At 38.3% G+C, this 27057-nt stretch overlaps 2 protein-coding genes across 3 annotated transcripts in view; both read right to left on the bottom strand.

Moving 5' to 3' along the window:
- The window catches only part of CLEC9A (C-type lectin domain containing 9A), a 37469-nt gene extending 33870 nt beyond the window's left edge, over nt 1-3599 (bottom strand). The window contains exon 1 of the mRNA XM_010376674.2: nt 3313-3599. The gene's annotated coding sequence lies outside the window, so the exon portion shown is untranslated. The remainder of the gene's footprint in view (nt 1-3312) is intronic.
- An 8176-nt stretch (nt 3600-11775) lies between these two features.
- On the bottom strand, nt 11776-20073 carry CLEC12B (C-type lectin domain family 12 member B). 2 transcript variants are annotated; one of them, XR_004059655.1, is made up of 6 exons: nt 19850-20073; nt 17629-17727; nt 15768-15986; nt 15104-15258; nt 14640-14902; nt 11776-12196 (listed from the first exon to the last, which is right to left on the bottom strand). XR_004059655.1 is itself a non-coding variant. In XM_010376677.2 (6 exons), the coding sequence occupies exons 1-6, from the start codon at nt 19938-19940 to the stop codon at nt 12046-12048; spliced, it is 831 nt and encodes a 276-aa protein (XP_010374979.1). In that variant the 5' UTR covers nt 19941-20073; the 3' UTR covers nt 11776-12045. The 2 variants fall into 2 exon arrangements, 1 of the variants encoding a protein (XP_010374979.1); XM_010376677.2 differs by having other exon boundaries at nt 14787-14902.
- Nucleotides 20074-27057: the final 6984 nt, after the last annotated feature.

Here is a 27057-nt window from a genome sequence, read left to right as displayed (position 1 = left end):
TTTTTTTATGGCTGAATAGTACTCCATTGTGTATAAGTACCACATTTTCTTTTTTTTTTAATTTATTATTATTATTATTATTATACTTTAAGTTCTAGGGTACATGTGCATAACATGCAGGTTTGTTACATATGTATACTTGTGCCATGTTGGTGTGCTGCACCCATCAACTTGTCAGCACCCATCAACTCGTCAGCACCCATCAACTCATCATTTACATCAGGTATAACTCCCAATGCAATCCCTCCCCCCTCCCCCCTCCCCATGATAGGCTCTGGTGTGTGATGTTCCCCTTCCCGAGTCCAGTGATCTCATTGTTCAGTTCCCACCTATGAGTGAGAACATGCGGTGTTTGGTTTTCTGTTCTTGCGATAGTTTGCTGAGAATGATGGTTTCCAGCTGCATCCATGTCCCTACAAAGGACACAAACTCATCCTTTTTTATGGCTGCATAGTATTCCATGGTGTATATGTTTAGGCCCCACTTTAAAAGTGTCCTCTGAAATAGGCATGAGATGTGAGAATGGAAAGACTGTTAAAGAACAGAGTGAGAATGAATCCTCCCATCATGCTAACTCAGTATTTCTTTTAAGGTATCTCAATCAACAATACTTCCATAATTAATAACTGTGTTTCCATATTTTCCAAGGTGAACAATATTTTCAGACAGGTTTAATTCATGTGAGAGCAGCAGGAAAAGTCAAAGGTGATTCCAAGTTTTTGGCGGAGGAACCGTAGGTATGGAATATTCATTTATCGAGATGGAGAAACTCGTCAGGAAGAGTTGCCCATTTTTTGATGTGTTAAGTTAAAAAATTCTATAATAGATCAAAGTCAACATGCCAAGAATCCAGTCAGATATGTGGTTCTGGAGATCAAGCAATGGTATGGAAATATAGTTTTGGGCATTATCAATGTATGGCTGTTAAGTCATGAGGTTACAAGAAATTAACTCCCATTATGGCCATTTAATGGGTGCTATCCAATTTAGTTCATCCCAGAATGAATTAAAAAAAAAAAAAAGAGGACAAAGAACTGAATTCTGGGACACAACAACATTTTAAATTAACTTAAGGAGGAATCCAAATCTGAGGGAGGATTGGGATGTGAGTGAAGCAAAAGGAAAACGAAGAGAACGGTGTCCTAAGGAACAACATATTTTACAGAAGAATATATGTTATGAAAAGGAAATAATCAGTTTTTTTTTTTTTTAATGCTTATCTGGTGAGTAAGATGAATTCTGAGAACCAGCCATTAGATGTGTTCAGATGGAGGTTAATGGTGACTTTGACCGGAGTGTTTTCATAGAAATAGTAAGGAAAAAGCCTAATTAGCATAAAGGAAAAGTAGGATGAAACAGTAAGCACAGAGAGATTTTTTAACATTTTGCTGTTAAGAAAATTAGAGAAATGTTAAGAAGAAATATAAGAAAATTAGAATCATGTGTATGGGGACATGGTAAACAAAAGATGGCTTTTGCTTGTTTTTAACATAGAGATATTGCACCACACTGGGAGGTGAAAGTGAGTGAACAAGTGGAGATGAAAAGAAATTGATAGTGTCCAGAGCGAACAAAAGAAAGAAAGTTACAAGCTTGAAATCCCTAAGGAGGTAGGTGGATTGATTTCAATATACAGATGGAGATTGATCATAGATAATGTTACGACATCTTTGGGGTGTTGATTTTCTGGTTGGAAACCTTTGTGGCCGCGGCATCTTTGCCCGAGTTCTTGTCCTGCGTCTATGGTTGCTAGATTGTATGTTAATATTATACTTAGCTCTGTAAGAAACTGCCACACGGCCTTCCAAAGTGGCTATGCCTTTTTACCTCTCACCAGCGGTGAATGAATGCTCCTGTTGCTCCACATCCTTGCCAGCATTGGATGTTGTGAGTATTTTGGATTTTAGTCATTCAAATAGTATGCAGTGGTTTCTCCTTGTTGTTTTAATTTGCAGTTCCCTCCTAAGGTATGACATTGAGCATCTGCAACACTGAACTTCTTAGCTCTCCAAATAAGGCACAGCCTTGTCTGCATTCCTTTCCCTACCCTCACTTCCCCTTCTACTTTGAAGGTTATTTGTAGCATTTATTTGTCTCCTGTAAGCCTGCCAATCCTTCCCAGCCCTCAGAGCCTTCACTGACAGCATCCGGCAGCTCACTCGTTCCTGATCCCATAGTAATCTGTGCATAACTTTTCTTGAGATTTATTACATCCTGTTATATGCTGTTTCTTCTATTGACATTGTTTGCTATGCCCATTTCTCAACCTCCTAGCTTCAAGCAATCCTCCCACCTTAGCCTTCCAAAGTGTTGGGATTACAGGTGTAACTAACTGCACCTGTCCTTGCTACTCCCGTCTCTAAATACAATTTCAATCTGAGTAAAAACTAAAGCCAATTCCTTCCCAAAACGGTGGGAGCGGGGAGGGGGGCACTGACACAAGATGGAAGACAATCAGTAGCACCAGACAATGAGTCAGCAGAGTCAGTAAAGCCTCAGGCCATGAGTTAGAAGCCACTTCACAGATTAAAGGAAATCAACAGAGGAGTAAGAAACAACCAGGGAGGGCCTCCTGGAGATTATTGTTTGACTCCCTTTCCCTCTATCTCTAAAGAGAAAGAGAAGAGGACATTTTAGACTGAGGGATCAGTAGGAGCAAGAATAAGGAAGCTGCCTGATTTACAGAGGCTCTCTACTGCCTCCAGCATCAGGCCTTTGAAATACACTTACCTCTTTCCACCAGCAGCTCCAGCCTTCATCTCCACTGGAATCTTCCCTCACCCATCTCTGCAGATGATACATACCCCCACATATCATTCATTATTTTCTAAATATATCAGCTCACACCTTCATATTATTTTACATTTGTTCAGAATCTTTCCTAACCTGGAATGCCCTTTCCCCTTTCTCCTTTAATCACGCCTTTCTTATAAAGTAGGCGGCCGGGCGCGGTGGCTCAAGCCTGTAATCCCAGCACTTTGGGAGGCCGAGACGGGCGGATCACGAGGTCAGGAGATCGAGACCATCCTGGCTAACACGGTGAAACCCCGTCTCTATTAAAAATACAAAAACTAGCCGGGCGAAGTGGCGGGTGCCTGTAGTCCCAGCTACTCGGGAGGCTGAGGCAGGAGAATGGCGTAAACCCGGGAGGCGGAGCTTGCAGTGAGCTGAGATCCGGCCACTGCACTCCAGCCCCGGCGACAGAGTGAGACTCTGCCTCAAAAAAAAAAAAAAAAAGTAGGCTCAGATTACCTTCTCTGTCAGCATTATCTGTAATGACATACCTTCCACCCTACTGCCAGTGGTTCTTACCTCTTCTGCAGAGAGTATCATCCGTTTGAATCATTTAGATCGCGGCTAACTTGGGAATCTTTACCATTATGTGGATCAAATAACCAGATCTTGATAAGAAAAATAAAAATGCTATTGTCACATAAATTGCTGGGTTTAATCATTTGTGGGCCTTAGAGTGTGTTTTCTTCAGGGCAAGGTAAGCCGATGTGCTTCACAGTAGCTTGCAAGTTAAGAATCAAAACATGTTGCCAGTCTAGGAGAAAAGCATTTCAACTTCACCACAGATTGCTACAGCCGCGGGACAAGCGGGAGCCCCGCCCCTTCCGAACTGCGGCGATGGGAGCTGCTGCCCTCCGGGGCACAGGACCACTCCATCTCTGCAGCCTGCACCTTCGGGGGCCGGGAAACTTGACAGTTTCTTATAGAGCTAAGTATAGTATTAACATACAATCTAGGAACCACAGACAGTGGAAAACATGTACACGCAAACACTGGCACACACATTTTCTTTATTCATAATTGCCAAACATTAGAAGCAATTATGATGTCTTTCAAAAGATGAGTGGATAAGCAAACTGCAGTACATTCATACAATGGAATATCGTTGGACGATAAAATGACATGTTGTCAAGCTATGAAAAAACATGGTGGAATCTTCAATGCATATTACTAAGTGAAAGAAGCCAGTAGGAAAAACTGTCATATTATGCTAGCTATATGACATTCCAGAAAAGCCAAGACAAAGAAAGCAAAGAGATCAGTTGTTACTAATGATTCAGGGGAAGAGGAAGACTGATAGGAAGGGGGAAGACTGATGAGTAGGTAGGGCACAGTGGATTTTTGTCTGCAAAAATGTCTGCAAAAATGTACACCCATATACATAATCAGGGCTCTGAATTTCTTAAACTTTTCAAATTTTGAGGCAGGGCCTATTGAATGGGTTGGGGGAGACCTTCCTGATTGATACCTACTAATGTATACACAAATTTGAGACAGGTATTTTGAGGGAGAGAGTGGAATTCAGGTACAACTTACCTAGTACCCCAGAAAGGTGTCAAGTGGAAGTAGAAAAAAAAAAAAAAGAAGTGTGTGAGGTAAAAAATTAAATTCTAAATGAGGACACGGAGGTTCTTGTGGAAACTTTTTTCTTGTATCTATATATACATATATATATAAACACACACTCATATACACACACACACTATATTTTCTTTATCCACTTGTTCATCAATGAAATGAAAATTTAGGTTATTTTCATATTTTGACTTTTGTGAACATGGGAGGAAATGAGATATTTGCAAGACTAACTCAAACATTGCATTAAATGGTCCTTTTTTTTTTTTTTTTTTTTTTTAGGCGGAGTCTCGCTCTGTCGCCCGGTCTGGAGTGCAATGGCCGGATCTCAGCTCACTGCAAGCTCCGCCTCCCGGGTTTACGCCATTCTCCTGCCTCAGCCTCCCGAGTAGCTGGGACTACAGGCGCCCGCCACCTCGCCCGGCTAGTTTTTGTATTTTTAATAGAGATGGGGTTTCACCGTGTTAGCCAGGATGGTCTCGATCTCCTGACCTCGTGATCCACCCGTCTCGGCCTCTCAAAGTGCTGGGATTACAGGCTTGAGCCACCGCGCCCGACCATTAAATGGTCCATATTTAATATAAAGAAATCAAGATAATTAATATATATCTCTGACTTTTCAGATAATGGATGTAAGCGCTATCCTGAAAGGTGGCAATGGAGCAAAAAACCAGTAATATAAAATAATTCAGGAATCCATAACATGGCAAGACAGCAAGGATGCAAATTTTTAGAGGGTCTCTAAAATTTCTACCCCACTCAATATAGAGAATAAGGAACTGGTAAGTATGCAGGTCTCCTGTCTTTTGTTAAAATTTACAGAGGTGAGGTGAGGAGGTAAGGATAAGTTAAAAAAATTATTGAGTACCTAATAATAAGATACTATGCTCTCAGACGAGTCTATAAATGATCACATTTAATTATTCCTTTGTGTGCAAACAACAGCCCTACAAATCTGGTAATATCGTTCCTAATTTTTAGATATGAAACCTAGGCTTTAGAGGATAAGAAACTTGATTTAGATCACACAGCCTGGTTTTACATATTGAATAGGATAGCAAATAAAAAGAGACAGAGGAAATACATACTTCCTCATTTAAATACTTATTTTTGTCTTTCATCATTGAATTCCAAATCTAACATATCATTCTGGAAAAGAGATGCTAGGGAAATGATAGTGTACAAGAAGAAGAAAATAAAATATAAAACAAAAAAAGAGAATAATTTTAAAAAGACATTGCATCTTTAATTTATAAGTGTTCTAAGGTGGATACATTGATATTGTATAAAGTTAAGGTTTACACAACAGCTCACCTGTCTTCTGACAATTCTGACAATCAAATGCAATACTTTGGAAAGTTTTAGAAGAACATGTCTCATGAGGGAATCAAACTTTCAGTCTAGGTAAATGAAAAGTATGCTGAAGGAAGCGAATGTACAACTGATTCTGGGAAGAAGCTTTAAAAGTAAACAATGGGATTTTTATTTATATTGGATTTAATAGAGTTTGGAGGCAGAGGAAAAGGCAGGATAAGAAATCAACTTTCTAAGTTGTGCAGTTTTTTTCCAATGTCCATCCTCAGCACAGAAACCGTGGTGGTGTCATGGAATGTTGTCAATTTCTGATACATTTCATCATGGTCAAGTCAGCTCCAGGAGACAGCATCATGGACGATTTGACTTATGTTCTGCTTTTGTCTTCTACAGAACTTTGTGTCTCACTGTTATCTCCTTCCTGGCTGGGGTTATCACATGGCACATCCAACTATGAGTGTGGAAAGATAGCATAATCCTCTGACTGTGTCAAATTCTTAGGAAAGTGTGACTCTTATAAGATGGCACAATCGCTTCCCTGATGTGTTTCAAGTTCTTAGAAAAATGTGGTGAGCTATTCCTTTATCTTTTGGCAGATTTTTGTCTTGGTGTTTACCAAGTGATCCGAGATAGAGAGGTGGTCGGGGAGAGGAGAGAGCACGGGACAGAGAAAGAGAGAGAAAGAGAGACACAGAGAGACAGCGAGATGGGGAAAAAGAGAAAGGGAGAGAAAGGAGAGAGGGAGAGAGGGACAGAAAGAAACGGAAAGAGGGAAGGAAGAAAAGGAAGGAAGGAAGGAACAAGGAAGGAAGGAAAGGAAGAAAGGAAGGAAGGAAGGAAGGAAGGAAGGAAGGAAGGAAGGAAGGAAGGAAGGAAGGAAGGAAGGCAGGCAGGCAGGCAGTTAGTTTTACTAAGGTCTGTGCCCTTAACCACATTGATTCACCTCCATGAAATGAATTTCCTATTTAACCCTCTGATTACATAGAGGTTACTTCATACAGATAATCTATAATGAAAGTGATTGGAATGCAGTAAGCTTATTTTTTGCCAGGATTATAATACCTGGTATGATACTAGTTTACATCTCTTACAAACTACCTAAGAGTAAATTTGTAAATTCTGGTCTATTATTAAGTGAGATCTATGCAATTTCAAATACTGGGAAAATATGTGTACTGAAATATGCATTACTAGAAAATTAAAAATTACTCACTTTAAAAAATGAGTTGGAATTCCTGTTGGAATTCTTATAACCAGGATGCCCTTACATCCCTTAGGAGACATGGTTTGGTAATTTTCATTCCTTTTATGATTAAAAATGTAGTTCTTTTGGTCTACTGTATTAGTCTGTCCTCATGCTGCTAAAAAAGACATACCCGAGACTTGGTAATTTACAAAGAAAAGAGGTTTAATTGACTCACAGTTCCACATGGTTGGGGAGGCCTCACAATCATGGTGGAAGGCAAAGGAGAAGCAAAGTCATGTCTTGCATGGTGGCAGGGAAACTCCCCTTTATAAAACCATCAGATCTCATGAGACTTATTCACTGTCATGAGAACAGCACAGAAAAAAACTCGCCCCCATGATTCTATTACCTCTCACTGGGTCCCTCCCACGACATGTGAAGATTATGGGAGCTATAATTCAAGATGAGGCACTTTTCTTGCCTTATGTATTGCTGTTTCCCTCCACAGCCTCTGTTGCTGGTCTGATGTTGGCTGTTTTGAAGCCACTAGGCATGCCATCCCTACTTGGTTGCCTCATTCATAAATACGCCTTCTTTAAAAAACACTTTATTGGATGTAATTGACATTTAAAAGCTGTACATATGTAATATATGCAACTTAATGTTTGTAGATAAGTATGCAATGTAAATAAACCATCACAACAATGTGTACCATAAACATAGGCATTATCTTGAAAAGTCCTCCCACCTTCTTTATTTATTGTTATTATTTTTGTATGATAAAAACACAACATAAGATTTACCCTCTTAGAAAATTCTAAATATATAATGTACTATTGTTGTCTATAAGCACTACGCTGTACAGTAGATCTCTAGGACTTATTCATCTTGTGTAACTGAACTTTCTACCCTTTGGCTAACACTTCCTCATTTCCCTCTCCTCTAATCCCTGGCAACCACCATTCTACTATCTGCTTCTATGAGTTTGGTTATTTGAAGTTCCTCATACAAATGGTATCATGTAGTATTTGTCCTTCTGTATCTTGCTTGTTTCACTTAGCATAACATTCTCCATATTTATTCATGTTGCTGCAGTGGGAGGACTTCTTTCTTTTTAAAGGCTAAATAATATTCCATGGCATGGAGATGTGTTTTATTATATTTATATTGTTATATACCCTGAAAAAGAGAGAGAGAAAGAGAGGGAGAGAGGAAGAAAAGAATGAAGGAAGAAAGGAGGAAGGGAGGGAGAGAGGGAGGCAGGAAAAGAAAGAAGGAAGGAAGGAAGGGAGGGAAGGAAGGAAAGGAAGGAAGGAGGGAAGGAAGGAAGGAAGGACGTCAGACAGACAGGTGTCCAACTTGTAGTTACTTGTTCAGTAAAACTAATATACCTGTGGAACAAAAAGTTACATTTGCTTGAGGACCACATTGTTAATTTTGGCCACCTGTTTATAATCTGACTCTTGATTTCAGTTCTCAGCTTCACAGTGGATTCTCATTCCAAAAGTGTATCATCTCCCCTTCTTGCCCAATTTGACTCCATCATACCCACCCTGAGGAAAACTAATATGTCTAAATCCTTCTGCATGTAAGTACAAATATATACAAGTATGATTATATATGTTTGTATGCAGCCTCGAATATGCCATCAACACTATTGTCCCTGTCTCAACCATGTGTATTCATCACCAATGGAGCTAGTTCACTTGTTTTCTTAATATATAATGGAGGGTTGGCTATTTTACTGGAATAAGGGCCATTGGGCCTACCTCAGTACAAGGATTTTCAACCTTAGCTTCACATTGGAATCATATAGGAAACTTTAATTTTTTTAAATAATCCAGCTACACTTTTCATCATTGAAATCAGCATCTTAAGAGGTGGAACAATCTTAGACATCAGTATTTCCTCAAAGCTCCCCAGTATAATTTCAGTGTGCAGAAAAATTGAAAACTATTTTCAAAGAGCTAGATAGATCAAACTTCATATCACTTGTCCATCCTGACCATGCCAATTAATACCTTCAGTAAGGGCTGTTGGCTAAGATTACAACAGTGAAATAGCTAAGAATTGTCACTACATCTGTCCCAATTCTGACCTGTCCTGACCTAATGTGGTCTGCACAAACCAAACTAATTTTGCTAACATTGCAGAAAGAGCCATCCAATTTGAAGATGGTTCCAGCACCTTTGTCTCTGGGCCTATTTGCTCAGGGAGTTAGTATTGATGTTATATATCCAAACATTGCCACTCAGGCTGAGTTAATAAAAATCACCTGTGTAGTTTGAGAAACTTACAGATTCTCCATTTCTGTCTTCCAGTCATTCTGATTTTATAGATCTGATGTGTGACCCAAATATCTGTGCCTTTAAGGTACTATTCATGTAAATTTGATGTGAAGCCATGTTTGGAACCCACATTAAATTCTCACATTGCTATAAAGAAATACTCAAGACTGAGTAATTTATAAAGAAAAAAGTTTAATTGGCTCACAGTTCTTCAGGTGGTACAGGAAGCATGATGCTGGAAACTGCTGGGCTTCTAGGGAGGCCTCAGGAAACTTACAGTCATGATGGAAGATGAAGGAGGAGTGGGTACTTCACATGGCTGGAGCAGGAGCAGGAGAGAGGGTGTGGTGTGGGGGTTGGGGGGGATGCTACACACATTTAAACAACCAGATCTTGTGAGAATTCACTATCATGAGAACAGCACCAAGAAGATGGTGCTAAGCCATTCATGAGAAATCTGCCCCCATGACCCAGTCACCTCCCACCAGGCACCACCATCAACATTGGGGATTACATCTGGACATGAGATTTGGTAAGGACACAGATCCAAACCATATCAATGGTCTTTCCCCTAAAAATATACCATTTGCACATACCTGTATATATAAATAAAATATCTCAGGGATTTTGACTGGAGAGGGTGTTGGGGGCAGTAGGAAAGGAAGAGAGAAGAAAAAGAAAGAGATGAAAATTTCTGGAAACAAGCCCTGTCTCATAAGCTAAGTTATCAGAATCAAAGGATGAAGCATTCTGACACAAAGGGCTAATGTATCTTGAGAACTCTGGATTTCTGCATCTACTGTAGAGGCCGTCAGGGATAACACGATGATAGCAGGGCAGCAGGGAGGAGGCTCTTAGTAATAAGAGCTGATCAAGATCCAGAGCACTGTGAGGTCAGAAACAGAACTTTTAATGAGTATAAAAGAGTTTACATGAAATAAGAATTAAAATATACAAGATACCAGAAAAAACCCTGTAACTTCTTAATAGGAACAAAATAACCAATTAAGGTATTCTAATTGTTAAAAGTAGATCTTCTTATTAGAAATAGAGGAATGAAAGAAGTTATTTTTCTCCTGGGAATAAAACGAAACCCAAATGTGTGGGAGTCAGAGGCAGAGATTTTGAACTTTAATAAATAATTTTATCTTTGTGAGAATGCCAGGGGCAAACTGCTAAAGAGAAATGAAAGAATCAAGTTTCTTCTTTAATCCATGTGTATGTAACTTATGTTTGAATCCTGTATAAGAGCTAAGACACTCTGTTTACTTGAACTATGACAATTGTATTTCAAAAGTTGTGCTTAAATATATTGTTTGTAATTCTTACTAAATTTTCACATTGACATTTTTCCTTTATTCTACAGTTTCTGTTGGTGCAAATATAAAACACTGATTAGTTCATAATTTTAAATATTTAGAGAATAAGAAGCTACTAGATGGTATGTATGAAGTTGTAGTTTCAAGGGACTGTCAAAGGACTGAAATGCATCTAACTTTGAACTTGGATTATATCAATTTTCCAGTAAATTCTAGATTTCTGATCTAGCAAAGTCAGTATCAAAGGCTAATTTCACCATTATTTTCTGCCTATATATAGCTATGAACGATGTGAGGATAAATGGAAAACTATATCCTTTACCAGTATTCTGAAATCAGCAATTTTGTTCCAGGAAAAATCTTGAACCCTAGATTTACAATATTTAGCATCTAGTGTGCAGGAACACTGACAAACTGTGATTCAGGAAAGGTCTAAATAATTAAAGATAATGGTTCTTATATTTTGATGTCTTCAAACAGTTTGTTAGGACTTTTCTGAGGGAAATAAAATATCAGTTGTAAGAGAATATATTTTTATAATAACACCCAGATTACAAAATCAATAACATCAATATTACTAATTTAAATAAATGATAAACATATAAATATTGGCCAGGGAAAGTGACTCACACCTGTAATCCCAGCATTTTGGGAGGCTGAGGTTGGCAGATAGCTTGAGCCTAGGTGTTTGAGACCAGCCTGGGCAACATGGTGAAACCTCGTCTCTACAAAAAAATACAAAAATTAGCTGAGCATGGTGTTGCATCCCTGTAGTCCCAGTTATTCTGGAGGCTGAGGTGGGAGAATTGATTGAGCCCAGGGGAGCAAGGCTGCAGTGAGCCAATCACATCGCAATACTCCAGCCTAGGAGACAAAGTGAGACACTGTCTCAAAAAAAAAAAACAAACAAAAAAAGTAAATATTAAATGCTTATGCTTCTTCACCTAGATTACAAGTTACCTAAATTTTAAAGATTAATAAAAATACTTGTTTTTGTAGGGTTGTTGGAGAAGAAAAGTTATTTTGCAAGTGCAGGGTGACACTTAGCTGGTTCACAGTGGTACAAACATTTGCTAAAATAAAATATTTCCAAATCAGTTGATACAGTGCTGCAGCCCCAGCTACCAGGATCCTTAGCCTGGGATCCCCCAGACCTCCACGTGATCCAGCAACTATCACAACAGGCATCTCTTGGACCTTGTTCTAGTGCTGTGGCCTGTGTTTTTAAATATTTAATTATCACCCTAGTTTTTAAATATCACCCTAGTGCACACGTGACAATATAATAATAAGGTAAGACAGGCAAAGAAATTCAGTGAAATGATTTTGAGACAATCATAAAGCCATAGTGTGGCTATTCCCCTTAGTCCCCAGGGATAATTGTAAGACCCAATAATAATATCAAATCAGAAGATGTCAGACAAGGAACTGGAGAACGTTTGTTAAACAAGTTCATTTGTCTGATGATGTAAATACAGAGTCATTTTAAAAGCTGGTTTTGGCTCTGGTACCGTGGTTTCCTCTTTCCTCTCCAAGTCTCTTACTTCTTGGAGAATTTGGAAGAAGCATACTAATCCAAATCCTCAGTCTTCACTGGGGCGGCCGTCTTCTCGCAAATCCAAAAAATTTCGGCACTACAGCGAGAAATATAAATATTTCCTTTTTGAAAATAAGCACATCCTTTGGATCCATTGATCTGGTCCAGTTCTTTAGTACTAAATCTGAAAATTAATTTGAAATGTATTATAAATTCTATATTTGAAATATGATCACTATTTAGTGCGCTCAGTTGCTCTTACAGCCAGTGTCATGTATCTGAATATTGAGAGACTCCTGCCTCCACAAAACTTCAAAATCTGAAACTGCGTAAAACTGGCACAAAATCTGCCTAGAGCTGGCACATCTGGGTTCTTTATTTTAAGTGGATCATGATCCCAGGTAGAATTCTTTAAGAAAATACTTAAATCCTGGGCTGAGAATTTGTACGTCCTTCAGAAATATGGAATTCCATTAATGAAAGCTACTCAGTTCAGCTTATATTAGAAGTACTTGAAGTCCTTCGGGACTTTATGAAGAAAAACATAAAAATAAAATCACGTTCTGCTATAAAAAGCTATCACATTTTACTATGCACAAATATAACTTTTCACATAGTTATACATATGTGGTGGGTAAAAAGAGAACAAGACAGACGTTAAAAGAGGAAATGAATGACTGTATAGATATGGTGCTGACAATAGTATTCACTTCCTCTGCTAAGAAAGTGATGTTAACCCTGAAATAATGTCTTTAGAAAATTATACTCATCAGGTCTAAATTTTCTGTGTGCCCAATATTGTTTTTTCCTAAATGACCTGCATTACACTGCCATATTCTTTTCTTGCTTCAGGGCTAGGCTTACTAAATCTTAGCCTGGGCTTTTACTCAGTAATCAAGGAAATGGTTCTACAATCTGGAAGCTCAGTCTCTCTAACCTGAGTTTGACATGCTGGCTTATCTGATAGCTGCATGTCTCAGGGGCCAGGGTCTGTAGGTTCCGAAGCCTGCTGTGGGGGCCACCTCCCTCACACTTTGATTAAGAGTGAGTAGAGAGGCCAAGGATGATTAAAATCCCTTTGGGAGAAGGGACACATCTTAGATTCCAACGTGGAATGTGTTTACACCATGTGATGGTACTACTCCTGGAAACCCTCAGTCTAGTAGCAACACCTCAGATTAATATGAATCAGTTCATGCCGAGTATTGCTCTTGTCACGAAGAGTAACTGTCACTTTTTTTGTTTGTGTATTACTCTGCATGTGCTTTTTGTCGTTATTATTAGTGTGAAACCAGACTAGTTGACTTGATATGATTAATAATGGTGATTAGAGAATGGGGGATTAGTGTTTGAGTAGAAGTAGCCACGATGAAACATTGGGAAATGGATGAAGATAAAGTGTATCCAGGGAGAAAGTAATAGACCTAGCATTGTTTGTGATTTAAGGAACTGCTGAGTCACTGCTGAAGCATGGTATCTTTGACAGAAGATGAGTGGTTATTATTCAGTTTAAGAAAACTGACAACATGCTTTAAAGAGTGAAACAGGAGGGAGGGGGGTGGATAATTATTTGTTGGGGGAGGAAGGTAGATAAAAAGCCATTATGGATACAAATATCTTGTTAGATAGAAGAAGTAAGACCTAGTGTTTGATAGATTATTAGGGTGAATACAATTAACAATAATCTACTGTACATTTCACAATAATGAGAAAATAATAATTTGAATGCTCCTAGCACAAAGAAAAGATAAATATTTAAATTGATAGATATCCCAATTCCACTTATTTAATCTTTACACACTATCTGAATATATCAAATTATCTCATGTACCCCAAAACATATGCATCTCTTATGTATCAATAAAAAATTTAAAAATCCATTAAGATGCCAATGATCTTAAATTTTATCTAATATAAAAATACTATTATATTTAAAATATTAATACAGTTGTTTCATTTAAATGTACTTATGATGAGGTGTTCCTCAAAAAAATTTGTTTATCATCTGTGAAAGAATTTAGCAAACCTAATATCCCCTTACACATATTTGTTGACATCTATTTTTCCATAACTTTAAATAGTTAAAAAAATTGAAAGTTTCCAAGTGTTATATATTCTATTTGTCCTTTAAATATTCTCATCCAAACCTTGAAGTGGAAGGTTTAGTTCATTTTAATTCATAAAAGATACTGGCCATATGTTGTAATTTGCAAGTCCTCAACATGACACTAATTGTTGAACTAATCAGTCAATTCAGTCTTACTTTTTGTTAGAAAATGGTTGACAGTTATTTGGTATAAATAAATGTGTGGATGTGTGTTCTTATGACCAGCAGTACCCTTTTGGATTGGAGGTGATGGAGAATCACAACAGCTGAGTGACTGAGTGCACAGTCCCTAAAGTGTAATTTATGAGCTAAGTGACCTCAGGCAAGTTACTTAATCTCTTTGTGATAATATTTCTACCTATAAAATGGGAATATAACAGTGCTTTTTTCAAGGGTTAATATTTATAAAATCCTTTGAATGTAGTATTAGGTGTATGTGTGTTAAATAAACACATTTCTACCAAAAGATAAAGTTCAGTGCCTTGCCATAAATGTGTCACAGAGATGAAATGAACTATACCTCCTTTCAATATTTGTTACTGGAGCTCTTTTCTCAGTATGTTGTACTCCTCTTTTTATGTCTGTGTTTATAATTCTCACAATCATTATTAATTTTCCCAGGATTCCATGGAAAACTTGTGTTTACCCTCAATAGTTAGAGACGTACAAGGATGGAGAGGGAACAGAGCCATCTTCCCAGAACCAACTTCTGCCAGAGGAGTCCCATGATAATCCTAGCCAAAAGAATGAAAACATCAGTAATGGCTGTGACATAAGAAAATCCTGAGAAAACGGAGAAAAAGTTTTATGTGAGTGCCACATTCCAGTTTGCAGAGTTAAGATAGATGAGAACATTCATTAAATTCATGTATTAGTTCTAATTCAAGATGCACTGAATTTCCATCATGTGAATCAGATATTTTATTTATTTCTCTCTCATTGTATAGATAATGTCTAGAACTAGAGAAAGAGACTCAATCCTACCTTTTCTTCCAAAGTGTCTATCTTCACTAGGGTGGAGTTCTTGTCTATGCAGTCCTTTCTACTGTTAGTCCAGGTTTTCTCTTCATTTGTTGTAAAATAATAGCAACTATTTTGGTACCATTGCCACATTTTAGGACATGGATTACATCTGTGGTCTGAAAAGAATTACACCCAATAATATAAACTGAATGACCCTGGAGTGACTGGAGAAGGCTTTGAAACAAAATCATTTAATTGAACAACATGGTCTGAGAGCCAGCACCCTGAAAGCATACTGCTTTAGAAGCCTCTGAAAATAAGGTGACCCCTGGTTATGGGTTGGGGCAATAGGGATTCTCTTTTCAGGGCTTAGTCTTCTGGCCTCAGAATTATCAGCTGTGCTTTTAAGCTTTCATAACAACAGGATCACCTAGAAATAGTTAATAAAATGAGGGGTTGAAGTATCCGGGTTGGTATCATTCCAAGATACTTCCCAAATTTTCCTATGGTTTCAAAAATATTAAGTGAATTCATATATTTCCTTGCTGTCTGTAAATTTGGTGCAACATCATTGAGGTTCATTGGATGACATAACTCTCTCAATACTCTGAGGTGGTGCATGTGATCAACTTAGACCAGGGCGACATATGCCATCTGACTGGTCAGCAGGTCTAAGTCTGATTACCTGAAGCATGAATGATTAGCTCTTGGCACAGTTTGATGGCCATTTGTTCCTGCCTCTTCAGTAGACTGGAGATCTGTGACTTGAGAAATTCCTCCTCTATGGACAAGTTATTGGAGTTGCCCAGTTGCTGAGATAAGTTATCCTGCTGCTGGTGGATGGTTTTCTGAAGTTGACTCAATTTCTCTGAATCTGAGTTAATGTCATTAGATATCTGCAAAACTCCAAGACATGACAGGAGACAAGTTCATATATTCTTCTATTCTCATAACTGTAGATAATTCTTGTGACAGAAACGTTTCTTAATTGTTCAAGATTTATTAGTAGCTGTTAGTATTCAAGGTATCATGCAAGAAACAAACCAGATGCCTTTCTATTCCAAATTATTTATAGTTCTTTTAAATTTTATTTACATTTTTATTATTACACTATATTAAAATAATGATTTAATAATTATGTATTTCTGACATCACATCTAAGGAAGGGCTAGTCATTCTGCCACTCATTTTTGTGAAATTATTTTATTTTTGTTTTATTTTATTTGGAGATAGATGGTGTAATTGTTGTTTTAATGAAAACAGCATTCTTTGGGACAATGGCTATCGCAAACTCTGTAGATGACCTGAGATGCTTGTTTACCAAAAGGAAAAAAAAAAAAAAACAGATCTTAATGGCACATCAGACCATTTCTGGTCATGGGTCCATGGAATATGCCCTTTTCATAAGCATTTAAGGTGCTTCATCAGCCAACAAATTTAAGAAACACTGCACCAAAAGCACTAAATTTTAGAAAAGAAATGTCACCCTTCTATATCAAACCAATGGACATATGTTATTGCATTTTCACTTAATTTTTAAATATACATTATTGTAGAAGATCAGCTGCTAATCTCATACTGACTGACTCCAGAATATCTGTCACTGCTGCTTAAACATCATATTCCTTTTCAAAAGAGCAAGGTACATCATTAACCTCTTTTTATGTTGACAAAGATATGTCCAAATCCTAATTATCCATTAAATCTTAAAAAATTATCCATTAAATCATTAAAAAGAAATGAATGTAGCAGAGGAGATGTTAGTATCATTCAGCAAATTAACTTTCTTGACTATGAGTTCCCTGTAAGTGAATAGCATGCCAATTCACTACTCTGTATACCATATACTTAACAACTCTATAAAGTTTGTATTCTCAGGATATTTTTCTCATTACTCAAGAACTCCCTACCATGTTCATCCCCAACTGCCCAAGGATGGGTCAGAATCAATAGAACGTTACTTTGTGGCCGTGGTGCTTGAGAGTGGAGCTTCCATTGTCATGTGGAGATGGTTCAACTCTCTTAGTTGGTAAAGTCTATCAGGCCATTCTTCCTCCTTGTTTATATGTCTTTCTCATTCATAGAAATCAGGCTGCTGCTGTTACTTGGAAGATTTCTCTCCACTAGAGAAGTCTCATGTAAGCAGACTGAGCCTAGGCTAGTGCTAAGTCTTCCAGGTAAATAACATAGCATGCACTTCCTTCAGTACGTATTTCTTGACTTTATTTCTCAGCCTTGGAATGATAAGTGAATATGTGTCTAGGCAGAAAAGAGGTTCTTTATTCTAATGAATAACTAGAAACAAAGAGTCTTCATTTAAGTCCAGTTTAGCTTACCAAGATAAAACAATGAATTTAGAACCACATCCTGATAATGTCTTTTGCCGGTTTATTGGGAAGATATGACGAATAGGAGATATATGAGACAGCAGAAAAGTATCAGAGGATTCAGGATGCTAGGACCCATCTGCAATCCAAGCTGATTACACATGGTTTACACATATGTTTTCTAGTTGCTTTTGTTGGGTTCGATGTGGATATACTTACACATCATCCCCAAGGTCACCAGCCCAATCAGCAACATCAGGCAAAGAGTTAGCAGACCCAGGGCAGCATGACGCCAAATGGGAGATGGAGCTGGATGCCCTGGAGAAAGCCCACAAAGCAATTAGCGAACAGAACTGCTTTGTGCTTGTTTCGCTTTGGTTTGTTTATTTCTCACACTTAGGGAGCTTCCAGATACTAACATTTCTTTCTTGCTCCTTTAATGCCCTCATTTAGAAAATACCTAATATGGGGCCGGGCGCGGTGGCTCAAGCCTGTAATCCCAGCACTTTGGGAGGCCGAGACGGGCGGATCACGAGGTCAGGAGATCAAGACCATCCTGGCTAACACGGTGAAACCCCATCCCTACTAAAAAAATACAAAAAAATTAGCCGGGCGAGGTGGCGGGCGCCTGTAGTCCCAGCTACTTGGGAGGCTGAGGCAGGAGAATGGTGTAAACCCGGGAGGCGGAGCTTGCAGTGAACTGAGATCCGGCCACTGCACTCCAGCCTGGGCAACAGAGCGAGATTTCGTCTCAAAAAAAAAAAAAAAAAAAAGAAAGAAAAGAAAAAGAAAATACCTAATATGAAGTGCAATGAGGGTGCCGTCATTGGTTCCCCTCCATTTCTCCACCGCTCTTCTTCCCTTTAAGAGGAAGCTTCTCCTAATTTCAAGGTTTTTGCTTTACATCATTACCCACTTTTCTTCCTCAAGTTTATTGAATTCATAAATGAGAGATCTATAAACTGCTTTTCTGGATGATACTGACAGTAGGAGACACCTCAAGCTTTTGAGCTGAAAAGTCTCCATAAGGCAGATGTTCCATCTGCCTTGTAAAAGTGGATTCTACTTTTTAAAGTATCTTTTACCTGTTAACAATAACTTATCTATTATTCATGCTATTTATCACCTAATAAATAATGAATGAATACTGAATGAAAGAAGGAAAGAATGTGCAGTCTAACTTACAAACAGCAGAATAGACCAGAAAGCCTTTAGCATCCTACTCGTAGTAGTTGTTGTCTACAATATCAATGATTGTCATATTTTCCTTAGCTTCGTATTCCTTGATTTAGGTCCAAATAACATCTAGCCCAATATTTTAGATATAGCATTAGTCTCCAGGTGTACTTATATGCACCATATCCACACCTCCCTTTTTCCTCACAGATTAGAATTAGAAGTTAAAAAAAAAAAAAAGGCAAAAATGTGGAACCACCTTTATTAGACACATGCAAAGTCTATTCCCATCATCTTTTTGTAAATATCCTTCCCTCAAATGTCATGTACCACACAAAACGTAAACATAAATCTAGAGGGCAGAAGAAAGAAGTTCAGATGACTGACATGATTCAGGGGAACCTGGATAGTTAACATATCTGAAAATAAGAGATGTGGTCTTATGTCCACAGAATCTGATTTGATTCTTGAACATGGAGACTGCTATTTATTCCAATTAGGCATAAGAGAATGAGCTGAAGACCAGCACTGCATCTGGGCTTCCCCACATAGCAGTTGTGTGAGCTTGCTTAAATTATCTAATTTCTCTCAGCCTCAGTTCTTCCATCTATGTAATGGAGAAAATACTAATATTCGAACATTATTGTGCATTGTCATCACAATTATATCTGTATATAATGTACATAAAATACTACCCAGATACTATTATTACTGGTTCAACATTACAAATTATACTTGGATTTCAACTACCCTAAAATTTGAAAAAATACTGACAAAAGAGAAACTAGCTCTGATCCATTTCTAATCCACTCACTCATCTTCCAGTTTTCTCTGAAGTAACCTACATCATCTAAAAGAAAAATGCCCTCTACCTTCTCTATTTTAGAAGCCTCCAATCTGGTTTCTGAAAGAATATCCTCCTCGCATCTCTAACAAGGTATAAATATCAAGGATTATATTCATAAAAAGAAATCTCTAATTCCCTGGGCTCAATTTCTGGCATGTCCAGTCAGAATTTTTCTCTACAACACAGAGCTTCCTGAAACATAGTGATATTACACAATTTTAAAGAGGTTCTGAAAGCCACATATTTTCGCTTCAACCTTGGGAACACTCACTCTTCTAAGACATTCCACAAGATTTGTCCCCATTTTGGAAATTTCACAGCACACTGTCTTTAACACCAGCATTAAAGCTGGCACCTCAAATCATTTAACACCTGTCCACTCCCCAAGGACACAGCTGGTGTTCTCTGAACTCCTACCTTTTTTTCTTAGGTTATTTCCATGTCGGTTATTCCTTGCTCCAGCATAATCCTGAAATGTGAGTGTTGCGTAGGTCACTTCTTCAGACATTGTAGAAGAAAACCCTACTTTAAATTATCTAATTGATGTTTCAATATCTTGAGGCCTGGGAACAGGGTGTCTTTTTCAAGGCTGGGAGCTTTGATATAGGCACTCAGCTGACCCAGACACACTCCACTGGCCCTCTGTAAGAGGAGAATGACAATTTGTTTCTCTGCAGAGAAAGTGAGAAAAGTCAAATATTCTCCTTAGAAATATTCTCATTAGGATGTTACAGATCTCAAACTGTCTGCTCTGTCAGCATTGTTCCTCGCTGTGCAGCTAAGAAGGGGTGCTTGGAGGCAGAACAGGAGGAACGTGGAGAACCTCCATGATCCTGGAGGTAGAGGCTGCTCTGAATGTTTCAGAAAAGAGTCAGGTTGTCTTCTTTACATCTACCTAAGGCTAGCTAATCTGCCTGGAGATGCTGGTTCTAGTTTATTCTCAGCCACATCAGATATTAAGCAGAGACACACATTAAGACAGGAAGAGCTGTGTCACAGACCTGCCTGCTATTATAGGAAATTCAAACACGTGTGTGTGTGTGTGTGTGTGTGTGTGTGTGTGTGTGTGTGTGTGTGTGAGTGAGAGAGAGAGAGAGAGAGAGAGGGAGAGAGAGAGAGATGGTGTTGGTAATGGGGCATGGAGAAGAAATTGATAGCTACTTAGCTACTTAATGTGAATATGAATGGGAGTGCCCTCTTCTGGCAAGATTGGAAAAGTTCCTAAAAGAACAACCACCCTAGAATAATCCTGCAGACAGCAAGGAATACACAGGACAAGATTTTTGAAAGATTTTTAAAACCTGAAGTTTCAGGAGAGTGAAAGTGAAAAAAGCAGGTCGATTCTAGAGAGACGGGCACACGGTAAGGTGTTTTTTGGTTTTATTTTTTTATTTTTTAGACGGAGTCTCGCTCTGTCGCCCAGGCTGGAGTGCCGTGGCGAGATCTCGGCTCACTGCTTTTAGTTCGTTTGTTTGTCTTTCAGTCATTCCTGCAGGGTAGCAGAATTCTTATAGAAAGCATGCTGTATTTCTGGATTACAAAATCAGATGATGCTGTGTGGGGCAACCACAGCTACAAAGAGTGCTGAAGTAATTGGATATCCACACAACTACTGGTTAATGAGGATCTCTAGAGTACCTTTAGGACTTGAAGCCTCTTTAAACTTCTATGTATTTAGATTTTTTTTTTAAACTTAATAAAAAAACCAACCTCTATTTTCTCTTACTTAGGTCTAAAAATACTCTGAAAAGATGCATCCAGTACAATTGAAGTAAACTCACTGCACGAAGCATTCTGACTGTGATATTACAAATTTGAACAACATAACATGAGCAATAAAGAGTTGACAGTTTGTATAAACAGTGTTCTATTAATTGGAAGAACAGGAGAAAAACAACATGTTGCACATGTAGTTGGTCATAGGATTTACAGCCACAGGATTTGCATACACCTTAAAGAATTGAACCTACTTCTAATCCTACCATAACTTTTCATTAAACTTACTAATTTATATAACAAAGTAAATTGTTGTTAAGAATCTGCGGGAGGCGGAATAATAGCCCTCAAGGATGCCCACATTCTAATCCTCAGAACCTCTGAATATGGCGGCTCACCCTGGCAAAAGGGTGGGGGGAGCAGGGAGGGATAGCGTTAGGAGATATACCTAATGTAAATGACAAGTTAATGGGTGCAGCACACCAACATGGCACATTTATACATATGTAATAAACCTGCACATTGTGCACATGTACCCTAGAACTTAAAGTATAAAGTGTATATATATACTTTATATATATATATGTATACTTAAAGTGTGTGTGTATGTGTATGTGTGTATATATATATACACACAAGAGGGTGGTTCCCTGGCATGTGCCTCACCCTCAAGCCAGGAGACTGGCAGCCTAAAATGTGTATAGACATTCCTGTTTTCATGCCCCAAATATTTGCCTTTTGGGCTGCCATGCCCCCTATTCTGTACCCGTATAAACTCTGAACTCCAGGCTCCAGATCAGATGAGCAGATGAGGAGATGAGAAGACAAGCAGATGAAAGGTGGAATGACATGGCAGAGAAAGAGAGAAGAGGAGAACTTCTGAACGCCAAGAGGAGTTCAGCTGGGAGTGGTCAGAGAGTAGTTTGGCTGTCGGATGGCCGAACCCAGAGGAAGATCACTTCCCACTTTATCCACCTTCCAGCTCCCCATTCATCTCACTAGGAGCCACCTCCATAACTCAGTAAAACCCCCACATTCATCCTTTGAGTTCATGTGTGACCTGTTTCTTCTGGGATGCTGGACAAGAGCTTGGAATACAGAAAGCTGTCACACTGGCCCTCTGCCCTTGCAGAAAGGCCGAGGAGGCACTGAGCTGGTTAACACTTAAGCTGTCTGCAGATGGCAGAACTAAAAGAGCATTGTAACACTGGCATTCCAGGCACCCACCCCTAGACACTACAGTGGGGCCCGAGCCCAAAGGGCTCACCCCAGCCCCTGCACCTGCCTGTCCGCATGCTGTCCCTCCCACAAAGGATTTGAGCTCATGGCAGTCAAACAGACACACCCCTGTCACACACCCTGCAAGGGGGGCCAGAACCCTCCCATTTCACCTTAATCACATGATTTCCCTCAATCACACTCGGTGGATTAGATGAGATTAGATGGTACTGCTTATTTTTTATTTCTTTTTGAGATGGTCTGGCTCTGTCACCCAGGCTGAACTGCAATGGCACAGTTTTGGCTCATTGCAACCTCTGCCTCCTGAGCTCAAGTGAACCTTCCACCTCAGACTCCCAAGTAGCTGGGACTACAGGCACACACCACCACACACAGATAACTTTTGTGTGTGTGTGTGTGTTTTGTTTTTTTTTTTTTTGGTAGAAGAAGAGTTTCAGCATGTTGCTCAGGCTGGTCTCAAACTTCTGAGCTCAAGAAATCTTCCTACCTCGGCCTCCCAGTGTGTTGCGATTATAGGAGTGAGCCAGCATGCCTGATGCCTGGTATTGCTTTTTACAAGAAGTACACGGGTATTCAAACTTCCTGACCTTTATTCAGATGTTTGCCCTGCCTGAAAACCATTGCTTTCTTCTTTCTCTTCTTAGTCAATATTTACCTGTTCTTCAAATATTAACGTAAATCTTAATTCAATTGATTGTTATTTATTATTTAACTTTTTACTTACATATGTTTTGTGTATATATGCCTGATCAACTCTGTGGTATGATGCAGACTGGCACATTTTTTCCTTCAATTTCCCTACTGTTTGCAACAAATGCTCTGCTGTAATTTTGGTCTGATAGTTATTAGTTGATTAGTTTATTAACTTTAAAAAAAAGCTTATTTAACTTTGAAATCCACATGTTTAAGCTTTCTGTAAATGAAGGAGAAAATATTAATTATACTTTTCTAATTATACTTTTCTATGACAGGAAATCCTACCATTTCCAAATTAAACAGTATTTAGTATTTGTGGAAAGCCTGGTAAGTCAAAGGCGAACAGCTTTGGTGTAAAAGTGGTATACATTCAAAAGTCTGTGAATAGCTAGCATCAGTTGTGAAGCACTCACTTCCTTTTGTTTCTGTCTGGAATCATTATTATAACCCCCACAGTGGTCAACATCTTGTTGTCTTTCTCTTTTACACATCCACCGGCCATCCCTGTATATTGATCGGTCTTAGCTGTAATGTTATGTATTCCACTAATTTTCATTCTTACTGCATGCACTCCTTGTCATTGGTATCTTACTTTCTTTAACTCGTTGTTCAGCCAAAAACATAGATAATGGAGTCTATGAAAGACATCATGATGTAGTGGAAAGAATTTAGAAACTGAGCAAATGGTACTACTTTTTACAAGAAGTGTGATGATTAAAAAGTTCCTCAAATTATTTAAACTTCTCTTCCCATGTGCAAAATCAGGATTATAATGCCTGTGATACATATATGCTTCATTTATTCGACAAATATTTATTGGGTAACACAGAAAGTCATCACTTAACATCATTAATTAATAGATTCTTAGAAACTGTGACTTAGGTGAAGCAAGGTAGAACAAAGCCAATCTGATCGTAGGCTAATGGATATAAACAAGAGCTAAGTACTTACAGCATATTTCTGGTCACAAAAACATTACCCAAGTGGTAAATAAAGACTCAAAACACTTCTAATAGTAACTATTAAAACAATTGTGAATTATACATAGTACATACATTCAGGAAAGAGGAATAAAAACAAGTAAGGTAATTATTTACTCAACTTTTGGTTAAACAGTGGGTGTTGGTGGTCATAGCAGTAGGTTAAATCAAGGAATGGATATTTGCAAAGCAAAAATTGTCAGAAGCACCTTCTAAACGATGTAGGTCAACAAGACTATTACCGGTAGAGTGGGCTCCTGAGTGCTTTCAGACTGCGTTGCTTATTGTCTAGTTTATACTGCATCTGTATAGTTATTGACTAGTCTACAAGTTCTTATTCTATTATAATTTGTATTCATTCATTCATTCATTCATTCATTTTCTGATCTGCTTATTCCAGCTGTATGGTTTAGGTGGCCAGAGCACATCCCGGCAATTCAGGGACAAGGTGGGCACTGACTCTGGACAGGCCACCATCCCATCACAGGGCACACGCACACACACACCAACATTCAGTCACACGGGGAGCATGTAGACACACCAATTCACCTAACGTGCACAGTTTTGGGGTGTGGGAGAAAACTGGAGGACCTGGGGAAAACCCATGCAGACAGAGGAGACCGTGCAAACCCTACACAGTGGCTTCAGGTAGGAAGCAATTTTTTTCCTCAAAACATTATAACAAAACAATCTTATACAAAAGGATGTTACTCAAGAACCTGCTTTAAGTGAATGTCCATCACTATTTTAGAGCCAAGAAACATTTTCTTCTGGGGATAATGGATGAAAATTTTATTACCGAAGATAACTATGTGTGTCGGATAGTGATCAGCATTATAGAAAAGAGTGAAGCAAGGAAGAGGGACAAGAATGTGGGCTGGTGTGTACTCAGGTGGGTAAGATGTTCTAAATGTGTGTGTGTGTGTGTTTTGTGTTTTTGTTTTTTTATAAAAAAAAGAAGTTCACATAGCTAAAATCTAACACTCTGTGCTTCATAAAGACTAGCCTCATGATTTTTCTCCATGAATACTCAGCACCAATTTCAGTGTCTGGAACGTAATTAACATTTGTTAAATATTTGCTTTAAAACAGACAATTTTAGAGTGCTCTTAATCTATAAAATATTAAATGAATAAAATGTTTTATTTCAAATTCAATTCATCAGGAAATTTGGAATAAATAATTTTTTTAGGCCGAGTGTGGTGGTTCACGCCTGTAATCCCAGCACTTTGGGAGGCCGAGGCAGGAGGACCATGAGGTCAGGAGATTGAGACCATCCTGGCTAACATGATAAACCCCGTCTCTGCTAAAAATACAAAAAAAAGAAAAAAATTAGCTGGACGTGGTGGCGGGCGCCTGTAGTCCAGCTACTCGGGAGGCTGAAGCAGGAGAATGGTGTGAACCTGGGAGGCGGAGCTTGCAGTGAGCCAAAATTGCACCACTGCACTCCAGCCTGGGCAACAAAGCAAGATTCTGTCTCAAAAAAAAAAAAAAAAAAAAAAAAAAAAAAAAAAAAAAAAAAAAAGCATTTTTTAGCTGTATATAGTTTCCTTAGTGAAGAAAAGGAGAAGGGAATAAGATACTCAAGCAAAGTTAAAATATTGAAGCAGAAATAAAATAAGCTAATAATGGGCTTTAGAGGGTGATTAAAAGGTAACTAGCAAAGCCTCTGGATTCGGGAAAAGGAAAAGAAGCATTTGTGATATCTATCTCTCTTTCCTGAGTTCTCTGCTTAACTTTTGCTGAGTAACTCAACTTACATTTATAGAATGTGGGGAGGGAGCAAAATTAGAACTCAGTGTTATCAAGGGCTAGTTCCTTTGGCCCTGAGAGCCTCTGTCTTCACTCAGCTTGCTTCTAACACCACAAAGTCATGTTAGGGGGATAGACAGAAAAGCAAACATGTATTTTGTGGAACACAGATATGATATAAGACTCTCAGACTGTGGCTGGAATGATCAAAGATCCAAAAAGAAAGATTAAATTACAATGAGAAAGAGGAATGAAGCAATGGAAAGTCCAGAGTCTGAGATATAGGAAAGGAGTATCTCCAAAGGCAGAGTGTTAAATACTTCAGGCATTAAATATACCGTTCCAAGCTTTAAAGAATCAACAACGAATCTTGGCACTTTCCTGGTGACTTACAAAAATAAATGGGATATGTTTTATAATGAAATCAGCTGCTCAAGACGTAGAGAATGTGGATACCTCAACAAAGCAATCTAATGGTTATTTTTAATACCATCTTAAAGTTTTTGTTAATAAACAAAAACTGTTTACAATAATTAAAACATCTTCTCAATGTCCTTGGATCTTACCTTTACATATCTGATTTAATGTAATGAATTAAGTTTTCATATGTGCCTGTTTGGTACCTTAGAGAACAGAATAAAGCTTTATTGGAAAAGTGTCATTTGAACTATAACCTCCACACATTTTTTTTTCTCTCTGTTACTTTGTCACAGTTATTTTTTCAATTTTTTTTTAGTGTTTCTGTATATTTTAGGTAACAAAACACTGAAGCAAGGCAGTGACAGAAAGAACCTGAAAGAGAGGGGTTATTGTGACAGAATAGCCTCAGGACTTGCTGATGAGTCGGTGCAGAAAGGAAGGAAGAGAGGGAGGATCAAACCCCATTCCAACCTCAATCTTCCAGAAAAGCCTGAGGATTAGTGATGGGAGAGTGAAGAGTCCCTTTTGGCTGAAACAGAAGTTATGAGAACAGAAGCAGTAGTAGATGAATGGGAAGTGACTGAATTTACCCAGCTTATGATTGGGAATCCCTGAATATTTTAACTGAGATAAGAAACTCAGCAACAAAAATGATGTTGGGATCTAATGTTTTTTTTTAAATTTTTAGTCCTTTCTTAAAATTTGACATTTATTTCAAGTGTGATTTTTTAAAATAAGAATTAGTTTTGGTAAAAATATTTGAATCATACGAAGTTTGGCTTTCCAAAGTTAGTGAATGTCTTTTATGTGTGTTACATTTAT

Source organism: Rhinopithecus roxellana, chromosome 10 (genome assembly GCF_007565055.1).
Source record: "Rhinopithecus roxellana isolate Shanxi Qingling chromosome 10, ASM756505v1, whole genome shotgun sequence".
Classification (NCBI taxonomy): Eukaryota; Metazoa; Chordata; class Mammalia; order Primates; family Cercopithecidae; genus Rhinopithecus; species Rhinopithecus roxellana.
The sequence above is the reverse complement of the archived record's forward strand: the minus strand, read 5'-3'. Positions and strand labels throughout refer to the sequence as shown.